At 45.3% G+C, this 17,197-nt stretch overlaps 1 protein-coding gene across 6 annotated transcripts in view; it reads right to left on the bottom strand.

Annotated features, from left to right (window-relative positions):
• Window positions 1-3,413: 3,413 nt before the first annotated feature.
• JADE3 (jade family PHD finger 3) overlaps window positions 3,414-17,197 on the bottom strand; it is a 133,436-nt gene continuing 119,652 nt past the window's right edge. For all 6 annotated transcript variants that reach the window (XM_082718195.1, XM_082718192.1, XM_082718193.1 and 3 more), the window contains 3 exons: window positions 10,121-10,591; window positions 8,367-8,484; window positions 3,414-6,502 (listed from right to left, as the gene is read on the bottom strand). In XM_082718195.1, the coding sequence (XP_082574321.1) occupies window positions 5,592-6,502; window positions 8,367-8,484; window positions 10,121-10,591 (1,500 nt within the window). In that variant the 3' untranslated portion in view covers window positions 3,414-5,591. The remainder of the gene's footprint in view (window positions 6,503-8,366; window positions 8,485-10,120; window positions 10,592-17,197) is intronic.

Raw genomic sequence — 17,197 nt, forward strand, 5'->3', positions numbered from 1 at the left:
GTCGGAAGTCTAAAATCATGGTGTAGGCAGGGGGTAGCGTCCTTCTGGAGACCTTAGGAGAGAGTTCCTTTCCTTTCCTCTCCCAGTTGCTAGAGGCCATCTGCATTTTGGCTCCAACCACTTGCTTCCACTGTCACGTCCCCTACTCCTCCTGATCCCACTGCCCATTCCGCTACCTCCTCTCATAATTGGCCTCATGTTTATGCTGGTTGGTCCTGCCTGGATCACCAAGGATAATCTCCCCACCTTGGGTCCTTCACCTTAATTTTGTCTGCAAAGTCCCCTTCAGCATGCAAGTTAAGAGTGGCAGGTGCTGGGGCTGAGGCAGTGGGTGCCTTTGGGGGGGCTTGTTGAGGCCCCCACACTGAGTTACAGGGTAGACCAGCTCTGCAGAAGGCAAGTCCACCAGGTCCTCCCTCCACCGTGAGACCTGTCCTGTCCAGATTGGTGTGAATTATCTTGCTCTTTGGACGTGAGCCTCTGAATTGTGTGCCCTGTGTCAGATGACGAATTTTCTGGCCCAGTCATCTCTGTCCAGGATGGAAAGGATCAATGGTACAGAGCTCATGGGATTCAACCCTAACTCAGGGTTGGTTTCTTCAGGGCAAAGCGGAGCAGTGACAGTTACTGAAGGAGCTTGGGATGTGGAGTCAAGCCAAGTGGCCAAGAATAAGTGTTGTATGTTGTAGAGGTGACCTCACGGGTTCCTCTCCCCGTCCTGCTGCATTCTAGGAACCTTGAGCAACTGTCTTAACCATCTGGCCTGTTTTTACACGCGTCAGAGCTCGTAGCATCACCTTCATACTGTTGTCACGAGAACTAAATAGAAGGTGGTTCATGTGAGAGGCTTAATTAGCAAACGGCCTGACGCAGAGCAAGGGCTCAGTGAATATTGCCATTTTTACTATTTGAAGTCTTGACCGGTCCCTCACAAGTTTTGGGGACTGTCCTACCAAGGGTTTTGGTCTCGGTTGGCTTCCCTAAGGGACCTAAGTAGCTGTCTTGAAACTGTCCTTTAGCCCGGTCTTTGCCAGTGTACCTCCCAGCCCATCTTTTGAGCGGGGGGGCAAGGACGCTGGCATGAATTCTGCCCCTAAGAGGCAGGCAGCCCCGTTTGATCTTGTCCATTGTCATCCCTGTGGAAAGACGGGACTGAGAAAAGTGGCAAGTGGCCACACTACTGCACAGAGCCCACGATGCTGTGACCGCCACTGTTGGTTTGGGCCTACTGGCTGCCTGTCAGGGCTGGGGGACGGAGGGGGTAGAGTTACCCCGAGATACTGTCTTAGAAAGCCAAGTAGGGACAGTTAGGAGGGACAGAAGCCTGTCACCGGAAACCTGGTATGTGTGCCGGGCTGATCTGAGGCAGGAGGAAGCAGGGAATGCGTTCTCTGTGAAGCAGCTGAAAGATCCGAAACTGCCTGATCGGGAGGGTCTTTCTCTCTTGAAGCGGAGGTGATTTAAGTCAATGAGGTTCTAATTTGCAAAATGCCAGCAACTCTTAGCTCCAGGTTTCTTTGTCCTGTGAGAAATGACTATGAAATAAGAAGACCCACGTCCCTGTGTGATTTACAGAAGCTGTATCTTGGAAGGTCAAGAGGACTGGAAGGGGCTCCTGCAAATGGTGTCCATGTGGGGGGGATCTGCTGTGAGGGGCACAGCTTCACCCGCCCAGCTCCCCATGGTGGGGGGAGGGGAAGGAAACAGAGCTTGGGGTGCCCAGGCCTGGAAGCTGAAAGCTCACGCGCGCAAACCCATCTTAACCAGATGAGAAATGCTTGCTGCTCTGACCGTTTCTCTCCACAAGGAACAGATTTAGGGACCGAACTGGACCGGGCCACCAGCCTTGATCTTCAGCCTCCCCCCCCCCCCCCACCGCCTCCACTCACTTCAAGGACAACTAGCCTCAGAGCTCCAGGCCCTATAGTTTTTTCCGCAGAAGCCTCCTTGAAACGGTGCTGCAAGTCACCGAGCTCCCTGTGTGGGGGACACAGCCTCAGGGCAGGCCTTCATCAACTGAGAGTTGCTTTGTAACAATAACAAATCAACACACAGTTGCTGCTTTCCATAAAACTTGAAAAGAGCTGAATTAGTGCTGTGAAAATCTAATGCATGTTTATTATAAATAAGATACATTTTTGGAAACTAGCTATGAAAGTTACCCAGCGGCAAGGTTTTCCTCCTATCAAGTGTTTTTTCTCAATTCTCAAGGACTCAGCAAACATGCTGAGTATTGTAAAGCCAAGGCGGGGTGGGGGTGGGGGAACAAGCACCACCACCCAGGGCTATGCATCACCTGGTTTAGTCTCTGAATTTAAACGCTTCTAAAGCTTCTAAAAGGGACGCCTGGGTGGCTCAGTTGGTTGAGCAGCTGCCTTTGGCTCAGGTCATGATCCCAGTCCCACATCAGGCTCCTTGCTCAGCGGGGAGCCTACTTCTCCCTCTGCCTCTGCCAGTGCTCGCTCTCCCCCCTCCCCGATAAATAAATAAAACCTTTAATAAAAAATAAAAGCTTCTTCAACACAAAGACAAAGGTTTCATCTCCCACTGGCAATATAGACATTGGTATAAACCCAAAGCTTGGGGTGCCTGGGTGGCTCAGTCAGTTAAGTGTCACTGGGCTCCCTGATCATCCGGGAGTCTGCTTCTCCCTCTGCAACACCCCCCACCCCCACTGCTCCTGCTTTCTCTCTCGCAGATAAATAAATAAAATCTTTAAAAAAAAACCTCCAAAGCTTTTGTTGGGTACAGTAGGGCATATTTATAATTTCAGTTCTCCAACATCTTAGCTAACAATGTAGAGTTAGCCATTAATGAGAGAGGGAGGAGGAGAGGGAGGGAGGGAGGGAGACCCAGAGAGGGAGGGTGGGGAAGGGGGAGGGAGGAAAGGGGAGAGAAACAACCTAAGCTATTAACTATCTTCGCTACTGATTTACCCAACGACCTTTGGTAAGTACATTTCTCAAACATAATGAAAATGTTTAAAATGCCCTCAGAGTCCCCCCATGACACTACAAAATCCGTACTGCATTAATATACTCACATGACTCTAAACAGAATGAATAATGTAAAAGAGTGTATGTTTAAGTGATGCCTGATCTAAGCCCTTTGGACTTTGCGACTTGAGATAGGATCCATTTCCTCGGTGATTTTAAATGATCCTAAGGTTTTGTCTTACTAGCCTGATGAAATCACGATTTTGGGGTAGAGTCCAAGGCCCCAGAATTCTCTTTGGTCCCTGGTATTGACATGAATCATGAATCTGTGCTTCTAAACATTGAGTTCCTCCCCCTCTCGCTCTGTCCTTTCCCCCCACCACCTTGTTGCTTAAATTTTTTTAAATATGAAAGGAACATATGTAAGAATTTCTAAAACCCATATGTCAAATTAAGAAATTATCACACTGGCAGCAGTTAGCAGTTTGCATAATTTAATGAAAAAGTATTGGTAAAAAGGTGACATTTGAAAAAAGACCGAGTTTATCTTGGAAAACTGGACTATATAAGACAAAATGAAATAAAGATTAACAAAAGAAGGTTAAGAGGTAATACTTCAAACAACAGCAATATGTAGCAAATACATTTTGGGGCAGTTGAAATGTACACAGCTGAAGGCTCCTTCATTTACTTAGGAACATACTGTAAAAATATCACAACTATATTTCCCTGACTGCAATGATTTTAGTCAATCTTCTCCCCATGGCATTACATACGGAATTTGGCTGAAGCACTTTTTCAAATGTTTGCTTTTCCTCACACTCACTCAGAACCAAAAGGCATGAAAGGACACAGGCTGTGGTACTGGCCTTGAACAGAAGGAGTTTAGAACACAGCTCCGTTATAATGTCATTCCCAGGAAGGCGTCAAATTCATAGCCACCCCAGGAGAACTCAAAGAAAAAGCACAGGAACCCAGTGCATACATACGGGAGACTGTCTTCCTCATTTGGATAACTCACTGCTGTTTCCATCTGAACAGAACACAGGATGCCTATGACACATGCTACGGCGTGTTCACACGCGTACACAGGCATAAAGGAAACATTTGCAAGGTGTGGCCAAACGGGAGGCAAAAATGCAGAAGTTTTCCAAAAAGGAGGATCAGAGCAAAAGCCACGGAACCCACGAACAAGGCTGCAGGAACGAAAGCGGGGAGAGGAAAAGGGCTGCGTTTCCCATGTCGGTGGAGAGCGGAGGAGCCCCGGGCTGCCTGGCACCTACTGCAGCAGGGCTGTCTGTTTACCAGCAAGCAATGTGAAAATCTAAAAATGGCCTCTTTTGTCTGAAAACTCCCACTACGCTTTCCCAAACTAGAAGAGAATATTAATTTAAGGCTAAGAAGAAAAGAGCAGAGAACTATAGTCGGCTTCACATTTTAAAACCTGTAACATTTCCCCCTTCTTTAAATGGGAAGAGGACACGTTTTATCCCCCCCACATGTGATTATTCTCTTCCTCCCAGAAATTAATCAAGGCTGATCGTTTGGGAACAGGGTATAAGCAACTTCTGAAAAATGGCTCCAGCCTTTTTGTTTGGGAAACTGCCTCGGATTCAAAGTTGGTAGAAAGCTAAATTATATCCATGTGTTAAACACATGCTTTCAAATTCTGTTTGACAATAAAAATCTGTTTCAAAATTAAAGCAGGTAAGAATACTTAACCTCTGTGCATTTTACTATATTTTAATTATACCTCAATAAAAATTTTATAAACATTAAAGCAGGTATACAAAAACTGTCAGCCAAACTTATTTAAGTCAAACTGATTTGAAAACAGTAACACAAAAACCCTGACCTGGTACAAATCCCCCAGAATTGGTCTCACTTTGGGAAAGGCTCTGGGATCCTTCACAAATGCCTAAGCTGAGAGGATCAGAGCATTTTCCTTGGAAGTAGTACTTTTTTGTACCTTTGTAAACACTATCCACAAGTTAGCCTTTTATGCTTGTTAGACGGGTGAAGGAGTTACAAGTGCGTCCCCAACAAGCAGGTCTAGGAACAGGCACTGGACACTTAGAAGCATTAGGAGTATTGACTTGGTAAGTAAGATACTGTGAAAGGAGCTCAACCTTGTGCAGAGCAAAGGAAGAGGGTAGTGAGTCTGACAGTATCTGAGATGTTGGTCCCCGGTCTCTGCCCGAAGCGGGTTTCCAGATACCAGTGGAGTTAGAAACTGCCTACAGACAGGAGCTCTGAGAGTCACATGCTGTAGGTTCGAAAGAGAAGTAGTTTTAGTGTCTGATAATGACGGTCTCTTGCAAATCCATAAAGGACGCAAGGACTCTTAATACGTATGTGCGTCAATGTGTTAATGTGACTGGAGAGCTGTCCCCAAGTATTTACTGAGCAAGTACTCTAGGCCCAGCTGTTCTCAACAGCCTCTGGCAGGAAAATTTCTGGATAATCTGTAATTCTTATAATGTGCTTGTGAAAATTAGACTTGAAACTGTTTCAAAAACTGCAACCCACTTCACCGTGGAGCATTTTATTCTCACTACAATCCCTCCTAACATATGCGAGAGTCCTTTTGGTGTGGGGGTTCTCCCCAGTGTACGGGGTAAAGGCAAAGATTAAGCTATTCTTGGAGGGTGCTGATCACCTCTGCATTGAACTGTGGGAAAGGGGATGCATCTTGCTTTTGCCGTGGCAATCCCGTCGAGAGTCGTGGGAAGGATTTTCCCTGTCTGAGCTAACTCTCCTGACCCTGACTTTCTCTTTATTCCCATCACTTTCTGCCTCTGAATCGCTCAGCTCCAAATCTGGACAATACCCATCGTTTTCCTGATAGGGAGCTCTCCCTGCAGACCGCCTGACAAGCTGCTTGCCCCAGTGCTGCTCCTTGGGGTTAATATTCTTAGTTGGCTTTGCACAGCATTGGAGGTCCTCTGTGGTCCTCACCCACCTGTTGGTGGCCTCCTTAAAGGACCTGCTAAAGTGTTCCATGGTGGATTTTCTAAAGGGGCCCTGACTGGCCAAGTGGGAGCTGAGCATGGACTCCTGGTTACAGAACATCTCACTCGAGCTGTCTTTTTGGGTGACATCTCCAGACCAGCTGCCCTCCAGGCCGTTGGATTTGGCAAGCTTGGAGGTAGGCTGACTTTTCCCGTTCCCAATGGAAGACTGCCCATGCAGGGCAGCCTGAAGGACCAGAGGCTTTCCCAGCGACTGCCCGTGATAGAACTCTGGAGATGGAGCTCTCCAAGCAGGACTGGGATCCTTCGCTTCACTCCTCGGATGGCTGAGACTGGCCAGCAGACGGTTACTCTTGCTCTCTAGAGGATGTCTCGGGTACGATTTCGTTCTCATGTCTAGTGACTCCTGAGGTGCCTGCATGCTCCTTACGCTGTGAACAGGGGAGCTGCTGGCAGGAGACAGGGCTCCAGGATCAGGCTCTGTGGAGCTGTTTCGGCAGTCTTCTTGAGCTGATTTGGGCATTTTTAACTTTAAGGTAATTCTCGGTGGTGGGTAAAACAACGAGTTTTCTGGTGCATTTGTCAAAGGAAGTCCTGAGAGCGAAAAGAAAGATTCGTTTTAACAACTGATTGAAAGAATGGTGCGCGTGCTCACTGTGGCCCAGAGGCCCCCGTAGCTGCCATTCCAGATGTCCGACGAGCCCTGGCTGCCCATGGATTCGCACCACTGCACAGAAGCTGGAAAACTCAACGATGCCATTGTTCACAGTGTGACTCTTAGCCTCTTCCCCTCTGCTCTCCCAGTCTGTAAAGGGATCCCAAAGATGAGTGTGCCACCTCCTGTAGCCCCAGCTCTGCCCCCTCCGTTTCTGAAAAGAATGTCACTAGCCATGGTTTAGAACAGGGTCTGCCGATTTGTGTGTGTGTGTGTGTGTGTGTATGCACGTGTGAGTACCGCACAGCACTTAGGATGTGTCTTAGAAAAACATTTCAGACCCTGCTCCCAATCTCTCCTGCCCTTCCCAAAGCAAGTCAAATATAAACCCTCAAGGACATAGCAAACGCTTTGGCAGATGAAGAGTAGGTGAATATGTGTTTTATCCCAGCAATAGTAGAAATGGTGGTGGTTCTCGGTGTATTTTAGGTCTTGAACCTAAAGTAATTTCCTGACTGTGAATGGCCATCATGGAGGTGTGGGGCAGGTTCTGCAGCGGCAAGGCCAGCAGAAAAGAATCACAGCATTCCCGCCCACAGCCTGCCCTGGGCTTGGCCTGGGGAGTACTGGCCGTCAGTTACCTGGTTATGTCATCCTACGGTCATATTTAGAACAGATCTTCCTTTCTCTATTACTTTGAATGCTCTGAAATCAAGAAAAGCACCACGGAACAACCCCTCCTTGCACAGGGACTTGACCTTTGCCCACGAGAGGACAACCAGTAGGTGCCCAGGTAAGATGTATTCCCTTAGGGTGCATGGTGAATATGGACAGCTCCCATCTCCACCTGGGTGGCGGGGGAGGGGGGGGCTGCCGCCTGCTGGTAGCACAAGCAGTGATGCAACTGGTTCCCACCGATCAGAAGCCATGTGGCCTAGCAGCCAATCTCCTTGGCATGCAGGGCCCCCACCCCTGCTGTCCTTTCGTTTTTCTTGTCTTGTCTGTCCTGGTGACTTTGTGGCTGAGCAGTCCTGCTCCCTCCTGCTATACCATTCTGCTGTGTCCTTACAAATAGCCCAGAGCCTTTGAGGCCTACCTGACATCTCATTTCTGGGTGTCACTCTTACTCTATGGCTGGCCCTTAGCTGGAGCTAGATTCTGTGCACCCTGCATAGTGACTCCTGGTTGGCCAGGCTCTGCCACCAACCTCTGTATTAAATAAGGATAGTACCAGGAGGTTACAAATGTCACCGAACATGACTGTCACTGTAGCCAAGCTCCCCATGCTTAGGGCACTGTCTCTCTCACCAAGTGGGCAGCATATCCTACAGGCAGGGACTCGGTCTTGCTGACCGCTCTACTCTCTAGCTCAGTTCTTACTTCACAGGGGGTAATCCACAAATAATCGTAAATTAGAGACAGAACCCAGATCTCCTAACTACTGGCTAAGGGTTTAACAGACTATCGTTAAGACGAGTAACCTTGGAATTAAACGTTTTCTGGAAACTAGGATTAGATCCTCTCCTAGTGATTTCTAAATGAATCTGATGGTTATAGAATACTTTCATGGCTTTGACCAGTGGCCCTTGATATCTCCTTCACACCTAGATTATCTGCTCCAGACCTGCAAGTCCCCCAACCCCACCCTGGGATCGCTTGCCTCATAGGTTAACAGTGAAATGGGCCATGTTGTCGACAAGAATTTTAAAACATTTTAAAGTAAAACAGTTGACATAAAATTTTAAATTGTTAAAATAGGATGTAACCAGAGTCTATATTAGGACATCTTTACTATAAGGTTACCTGCAGCAATTTCCTGGTTAATAAGTTGGACTTGCAAACCGAAGATCTGTTCCTGTATTTTGTTCTGTGAAAGTTTCAGCTTCTCTCGCCTGCTTATCATGTAGCACAGATTTCGGACCTGAAAGCCCAACCCAGAGCAGACAGAAATTTTTGTCATGTTACGTAAAACTGACAATTATAAATTGTTTAGCTAAAATGAAGACAACTAAAATCAAGCAGGGTACGGATGAGGGTGGGTGAGGAGAGAAGACAGAACACAGAAGTCTACAGGAATTCACAGAGCACATCAGTCAGGGGATCACGGGCCCCATATCAATCAGCGGCACAAGGGAGACCCTCCAGAGCGGCCTTCTGAAATCTACTCTCCCTGCGGTGTGATGGGCTCAGTGTTTACTGGCACAGCCACGCTGGGAAGACCGGGTGAGGATTTAACATTTCAGTCTTCCTTTTGGATCCATGAATAAAACAATGGCGATGCTGGATCCAGAATTTTCTAACGAGTGCTGGACCAGCACAGCAGGATAAAGGTCTGCTGGAAAGACTGAAGGTGGCTTTTTTGCTCACACCTCCAGCTTAGCCAAATCTCCACAGTTGAGTCACAATGGTGCAATCCTCACACCCCCATACTCCCCACCCCACTTAGACAAATCACCCTACCTTCCTTCCTGTGCCCCAGTTTATTCATCTGTAAATAGGGCTAACAATAGTACTTTCTTCACAGGCATCATGTTAGGGTTAAATGAGTTAATATTTATGAAATGCTTAGAACAGTGTTGCCACACAGTAAGTGCTATAGATGTGTGAGTTAAATTTCCCAAAGTGAGCCAGATCTAGTGCCTTCCAAATTCTGGTAGCAGTGAGAAAAACAAGACATCTCTATAATTATACTTGATTATAAAATTCTCTAGGGTAAACACAGGGCCAGACTTATCTTTTTTAAAAAAAAATATTTTATTTATTTATTTGACAGACAGAGATCACAAGTAGACAGAGAGGCAGGCAGAGAGAGAGGGAAAAGCAGGCTCTCTGCTGAGCAGAGAGCCTGACATGGGGCTCGATCCCAGGACCCTGAGATCATGACCTGAGCTGAAGGCAGAGGCTTAACCCACTGAGCCACCCAGGTGCCCCCCAAACTTATCTTTGAATAAATGAGTTAAGCCAAATTATCTGGTGTGGAGTATCAACCAGAGGAGTTTTTGACCCCCCAAGAGGCATTTGGCCATTTGGAACCATTTTTGGTTGTCACAGCTGGGTATGTTGCGGGCGGGAATCTGCTACTGGGAGGAGGCCAGGTATGCTGCTGTGGACCTTACAGCATCCCCCACGACAAAGGATGGTCTCCCACAACGAGAACCATCCAGCCAGAATGTCAGCAATGCCAAGCCTGAGAAACTGATCTAGTTCTTTCCTCCACAAAATTCATTCTTTCGGCAGCCCATAGTCTCATGTGTCAGTAAAATATAGCTGAGCCAATTTAGGCTCAACAGTGAATAAAAACTAAACCAAATGAGAATTTATTTCAGATATAAGGTTCATATGTAAGTGAGGGCTTTCTAATTCTCCCGAAATTGCCTGTCAAAAATTGAAACAGAGTCTTGTGTTTGGGGCCACAGTGCAATCAGAAGATAAGTACGGACACAGAAGTCCACACTGTAAATAAGCTGACCTTTAGAAAACAAGAGACAAAATGGAAGCAGGGCCTCTATTTCTACACAGACCGAAACCTAAACAGTAACCACAGCTGATCACCTTACCCTCTCTAGGTCTTGCCGTAGATGCATAAACATTCTCATGCGGGTATGAATACTCTCCTCTTTTGGCTGCACCAGGCCATTTTCTTCATCCTGCTTCGGAGGAAATAATGGCTTATTGAAATTACTTTTCCGCTTCAGTTTCCAGTAGTTGTAGATGAAGTCCACGGCTAGTGTGGGCAGCCCCAGCTCTGAGGCCACATCTTCCACGCTGACCAGGGAATAGAACTCTTCCTCCAGCTCCCGAAGCTTCTGTGCTCGCAGGCTGGTTTTCTCGCTTTTGGACTGGCTCTGCTCTGCAGACCTGTGTAGGGGGTACTCGGTGTCCCCGAGTTTCTGCCTATTTTGGCTGTGCTTGAGGCAATATGACTTGAACTTCACTTCATCCCCCTCATCTAGGATGGTTTTCATCTCTAGGCTGTGCTCAAAGGCACAGGTGACATGGAAGGCAGTGATGCAGCTTTTCACAGAGCACTGTGGGAAGAAAAGATGTGTTAAGGCAGCAGGGCTGGGTGCAGGGGGAGGGCAACACAATAACCCTGGGCTTCAAATGAGATCTCACAGGAAGCAAAGCAAAGGCAGGGAGAAAACTGGTCCTAAATTGACTATGACAGTTGCTTTACAAGTAACTGAGGAAATCTGCTTGCATAGAAAACCGAAAGAACAGAGGCAAAAACAAAAACAAAAAAATTCTAACTGTCCTTTAAGATTTCAATCAAGCACTAAGTTTTTCTGAAAGGTCTTCCTTGACCCCTTTCTGAAGAGTCGTGCTGTACCTTCTCTGTGCCCCCCACATCCCCTTATTATGTGTTTCTCTAATGGTACTTTTCGCACTGTACCTACAGTAGAGTAAAGGTCAAAAATCCCTGACTAGAGCTCTTAAAGACAGAAGCTGTGACATTCATCTTTGCATTGCTATCAACTTTTGAACAGGCAGGTGCTCAAGAAATGTTTCTTAAAAAAAGAAAAGAAAAGAAAAGCTTCTAAATAAACAATAGAAAAAACAAAAGTCAGTACTATTGCCAGAGCATCTGCTGGTTCTAAAAAGGCCAGAGGATCTCCAATACCGACATAGTCTAACATCTTGAAATTGTTCTTATGGAGGGGTGCTGTCCAACATGGTGGCCAATGAGCCACAAGTAGCTATTCAAACTTATATTAAAATTATATACAATTAAAAATTCAATTCTTCAGTCACATGAGCCACATTTCAACCATACTGGACAGCACAGGTTTCCACCACTACAGAAAGTTCTATGGGAAGTTAGGCCTACAGACAATCTGAGATTAAGTTTATAACATTCTGCTGTTCATCGACATAATACCTCTGTTAAGCAGCATGCACTGAGGATTCATTTGCAGGGTGGCAGAGGAGGAAGAAGCTGGCCTGGGACATACCCCTGATTTCCAGTTTGTCTTAATTACCATGTGTTCTGATTACAATGCTACAGCTTTCCTTCCAAAGACCTTTAAATGCATGGGTGCATGTATATGCTTACACAGAGGAAGGAGGGAAAGCAGCGGAGAATTTGTTTCTAAAAACAGTGGGAATTTCCATGGTGAAAGCCAAATCTCAACTCTTTTGGAAGCCTGCATCTGGGTGGCAGACTGTTCAATTGCCTATATGCTGGGTTTTTGATGACTAAAAATAGGAAATAACCTTGGATACGAGTAAAGACTAAAAAAAATGCAAACCCCGACAGGTCTCCTTATAATAGATGGAGAAATTCAACACCTAAGATAACACTGGCAACCTTCAAAGCTTTAGGGGACAGATTCCATTTTGGCTAATTTTACAGGACAGAGAATTCCAGAGATGAAATATAATTCTAAGATTATCTTATCCAGCCTCACATTTATTATTGCTTGTCCTTCCTTGTAGAGTACCTGAAGTTCTACCTCTGCTGCCCACTCCCCTCAATTCCTTCCACTTTTCAAGCAAGTGATAATCTAGCTACTTAAACTACATTCCTGAGACAGCCCACCCCAGCTTTGGACAGCTCTACTGGAGAAGTCTGTTACCTTACACTGAAATCGGTATCCTTAAAATGTCCATGTATTTGCAAAACCTCATGAAAATGAGGATAATGAAAGCCAAAAATGTACTTTTATTTGGACCCCTTTTGTTATCACTTGGCTAAGAAACTAGCCAGTCATTTAGAGAACACATAGCAAAAGGCGTTCTTTAGCAAAAGATTAAAAGTGTTGGGGATAATGCTCTTTTGCTATTTAGTAACTGATAAAAATATGAGAGGAGAAAGCAAAAGGACTGTTTCCTATTCAAGGGGAATAGGAAAACTACTACTGATAGGAAGCTAGGGGTGCCTGGGCGGCTCAGGTGTTAAGCATCTGCCTTCAGCTCAGATCATGATCTCAGGGTCCTGGGATTAAGCCCTATATCAGGCTCCCTCACTCAGTGTTGAGTCTGCTTTTCCCTCTCCCTCTGCCTCCTCCCTCCACCATGCTCTGTCTCTCTCTCAGATAAATAAAATCTTTAAAAAATGGAAGCCAAAACCAAACCACCTCAGGTCAAATTTATAGACATATGTAGAGACTTAACTATAAGTTACTAAAAATAAAAGTTGTGTACTTGGATGAAAAATGGAATGGCCTTAGGAAACTCTGCCATAAAATCCATTCAATTGCAAAAAAAAGGTCATTCTATGATATTTATAGCTGAAGGTCTATATATTTTGATGGTAAAGGAGAAATGCCATGCATGTTTTGGTGCCAATCAAATACCTCTTTACTTTTCTCCAAAAACATATACTTGGAACATTCTAGTAAACAAAATGCCTTTATATACATCTCATTTATTTCTACTGTAACCACTTAAGGTGACAGAGGAGGTATGATGATAACCATTAAAATAAGAGGTTTATTGGGGGCCTGGGTGGCTCAGTAGGTTAAGCCTCTTGCCTTCAGCTTAGGTCATGATCTCAGGGTTCTGGGATCGAGCCCTGCATCAGGCTCTCTGCTCAGCGGGGAGCCTGCTTCCCCCCACCTTCTCTGTCTGCCTCTCTGCCTACTTGTGATCTCTGTCTGTCAAATGAATAAATAAAATCTTTAAAAACAATAAGAGGTTTATTGAGATATAGTTTATGTGCCATAAAAGTCACCAATTTTAAGTATACATTTCAACAGTTTTAGTATGTTTACAGAGTTTTGCAACCATCACCAGTACATAATTCCAGTACATTTCATCACCCCAAAAGAGAAATCTCCTGCCTACCTATAGTCACTTGCTGTTTCCAATCCTGGTGTCAAGCAACCACTAATTTAACTTCTGTGTTTCTGAAGATGTGTCTATTCTGGACATCTCATATAGGAGAAATCATACAACATGTGGCATGTTTGTCTGTTTTTTTTTTCACTCATCATGTTCTCAAGGTCCAACCGTGTTGTAGCATATGTCAGAATTTCATTCTTCTAAAAATGTGCCAAATAACGTTCCACTGTATGGTTATACCACATTTGTTTATCCATTCATCACTTGATGGACATTTGAGTTGTTTCCACTTTTTGGCTATTATGAAATAATGCTGCCGTGAGCATTGTGTACAAGTTTTTGTGTGGACATATGTTTTCATTTCTCTTGGGTAAGGGGCATTAAGGGATTAACCTTGCCCAAAGAAAGGTTGGCCCTGTGCCCCCAAGCTCCTAAGAGGTAACCTTTAAGCCTCTGGAATGTCCTGATAAGAGGGTCTTTGTTTATCTGGGGTCCTTGGCCATGTCAGATAGTCTATGCTAAACAACGTGATTTATGGTGGAGGCTTTGGGTCACGTGGGATCAGCCTGACCTCTGGAGGAACTGGAAACTATAGTTAGCCATGAGGGTGGTCAGCTGTGTCTAAGCCACCAACTCCTGATAAAATTTCTGAACGCTAAGACCCTAGCTGAGCTTCCCTGTTTGGCAATACTCTGTGTATTATCACACATCATTGGTGGGAGAAATAAACAGTGTCCACAAGACTCTGCTTGGGGAGGACAACTGGAAGCTCCATGCCTGGTCCCTCCTAGACCCTGCCCTATGTGCCTCTTCCCTTTGCTATTTTTAATCTGCATCCTTTGACTGTAATAAACCGTAACCACGAGTACAATGACTTTTCTGAGTTCTGTGAGTCCTTCTAGTGAATTATTGAACCCGAACGTGGTCCTGGACACCTCGCAAACTGCAGGTGTATACTTTGAAGTGCAGTTGCTGGGCCATATGGTGATTCTACATCTAACCGGTTGAGGAATTGTCTACCTGGTTTCTACAGTGCCTGCATGTTTTACATTTCCACCAGCAAAGAACAAGGGTTCTGATTCCTCCACATTCTCGCCAATAATTGTTATTGCCAGCCTTTTTGATTATTATCACCCTAGTGAGTATGAAGCAGTATTTCACTATGGTTTATTTATTTATTTTAAAAGGGAGGGGGGAGAATAATATTCTATATATTCTTCAGAAATTAGAGAAAATAAAGGAATTAAGAGATATTTTGTCACCCCCCTCCCAAATAGTGTGTCCTCCTAAAAAGGGAATGGCACATGCCTGGAACAGCAAGAGCCTGGTGCACATGTCCTCAGAAGTTCCTGTCCCACTGCAGGAGAGTGTCCATTTGGTTGTCTTTAATCCCAAATAATACGTAAAGAGACAACTGGGTGGTATCATAGCAATTTTCTCAAAACTCTGTCACTGACACAATGTCACAAATGGTTCAAGCAGCCTACAAAACCTACTCCAGCCATTGTATACTTAAAACTCCAGCACCCACAGTGGCCACCAGCCTTTCTGACCTCTCATCCCTAAGGGTCTGCAAGGTTGGAGGGCAGATGTCACTTCAGTGTTATTTAACTTTTCCCAGGTTTATATCCAGCCTCCCTTAATAGACTACAAACTCCTGAAGACAGGGACCAGAAATGCCTTAGAACCAGAACAATCTGTACTGACAAAATTTGGAATATATGAAAAAATATTAACCACAGTCACTGGTAGGCATACTTGCATTTTGCCACTTGTTGAAGATTTCCATTTGTTTTTAAAGAAGTTCAATTTCCTCATCATCAAACTCCTATTAGCCTAACAGTAAACTCATAGCAGCCCACTGATTTACCCTGACTTCAATCCACTTGCATGTGACTTCAAATATGCCCACATCCCTCTACTTTCAAAAGGGACACTTCTCTACTTCCAAATATTTGATGATTCTACTCAGTTTGGCTGGATAAATGCTAAAGTTTCCCACCAGCAAAGTCCAACAGACTCCAAGGAATAATAATATGAATAATTTAAAATAAGTACAACTACTATTACCGCTAACATTTACTGAGTATTTACTCAGTGTTAGGCACTGTGCCAAGCCCTTTACCACATTAATTTTTAAAAAAGATTTTATTATTTATTTGACAGACAGAGATCACTAGCAGGCAGAGAGAGGAGGAAGCAGGCTCCCCGCTGAGCAGAGAGCCCAATGTGGGGCTTGATCCCAGGACCCCAAGATCATGACCAGTGCTGACGGCAGAGGCCCAACCCACTGAGCCACCCAGGTGCCCCCAAAGCTCATATTCTTTTTTTTTTTTAAAGATTTTATTTATTTATTTATTTGACAGGTAGAGATCACAAGTAGGCAGAGAGGCAGGCAGAGAGAGAGAGAGAGAGGGAAGCAGGCTCCCCACTGAGCAGAGAGCCCGATGTGGGGCTCGATCCCAGGACCCCAAGACCATGACCTGAGCCGAAGGCAGCGGCTTAATGCACTGAGCCACCCAGGCACCCCCAAAGCTCATATTCTTAACCAGTGTTCTTTCTTCTCAAGGAAAATCTAAAGACTCTGGACCTAGGTTGAGTGCAGCCTGAACATAAGACATATAAGGACCCTACAGGAATTCTGGAAAGCTGACAGTTAGAGGGACTGTGGCCAAAGTCTAGGCAAAATCCAGAGATGTCTGGGGCATCTCATTTGAACCCTGTCTTTATGATCTAGTTCAGGATTATCAGAAGACTTCATGCTCAGGAGAAATGTTCTAGCTCCCAGGTATGGAAGATGTAGACACTGGCTGTGTTTAGACCCCAAACCCACCAGCAGTGGATTCTATCTTTCCTCAGCAAATGTTCCCAAATCAAAAGAAGACAGATACAAGTATTCCCACTGCTGGGAAACAGGAAGAATAAACACAATTCACAAATAGTTAAGAGATCCATAAAGACTTAATAAAACAAAATACCCCGAATAGGTTACTAGCCACAAAGACTTAAAATAACCCCCCAAGAACAATGACGCTAATAAAACTTGACCCCTACTGAATTACTATATTTGTTTACTATGTTTTTGATTCATATAGAGGGAACAAGATGTCAAATTACTAATGAGTTTGGAATTAACTTTCCTTTGTGGTAGTTTAAAAGGAAGAAAAAGGTTTGGGTCTGTTTTCCCACAGGAAAACTAGGTATCAACCATGGAAAACAAATGCCACTCTATTAGTATAAGTAGAAGATAGGTTAGAAAAGAATCACACACTTCAGAAGGTCACCTGACGTTCAGTCCCCCTTCACCCGAGGGGGAGGGTCTTCAATACACGCTGGCACTCGCACTGCACCTCCTCAAACCACGAAATGGTCTCAACGCCTCTCCTCAGACCTCTGGGCCTCCCTCTCAGCTGATGGTCCTGCTTCCTACCTCACCGAGGAACCGAAAACAATCGATAGAGCGCCTCTGCGGTCCGCACCAGCACTCTGCACCTGCACTCTGCCTTCGGGGCTCCTGTCCTGGCCACCGCTCACCGTGCGCTTCACCCACCCTCTCCCAACTCCTGAAAACCTCACTCCAGCAGTGTTTCCTTTCCATCGGGTCACTCCCTTTCATGCATACTGCGACGTCCCACGCGCTAACAAGTGTACTTGCATTTGGTATTTCCACCATCTTGAAGACAAGACCTCTTTACCTCACTTTTCTGAACTGTTTTACTCCCTTCTTCATCCTGACCACTGGCCATGCAGCTTTTGCCATCACTAGTGCACCTAAATGGTTCCTCCCAATGACCAATAATCACACTGCTCAATTCAGGGCTCAGTCTCTCCTCCTCATCTTCAGCAGCATC

Source organism: Mustela nivalis, assembly GCF_964662115.1.
Source record: "Mustela nivalis genome assembly, chromosome: X".
Taxonomy (NCBI): domain Eukaryota; kingdom Metazoa; phylum Chordata; class Mammalia; order Carnivora; family Mustelidae; genus Mustela; species Mustela nivalis.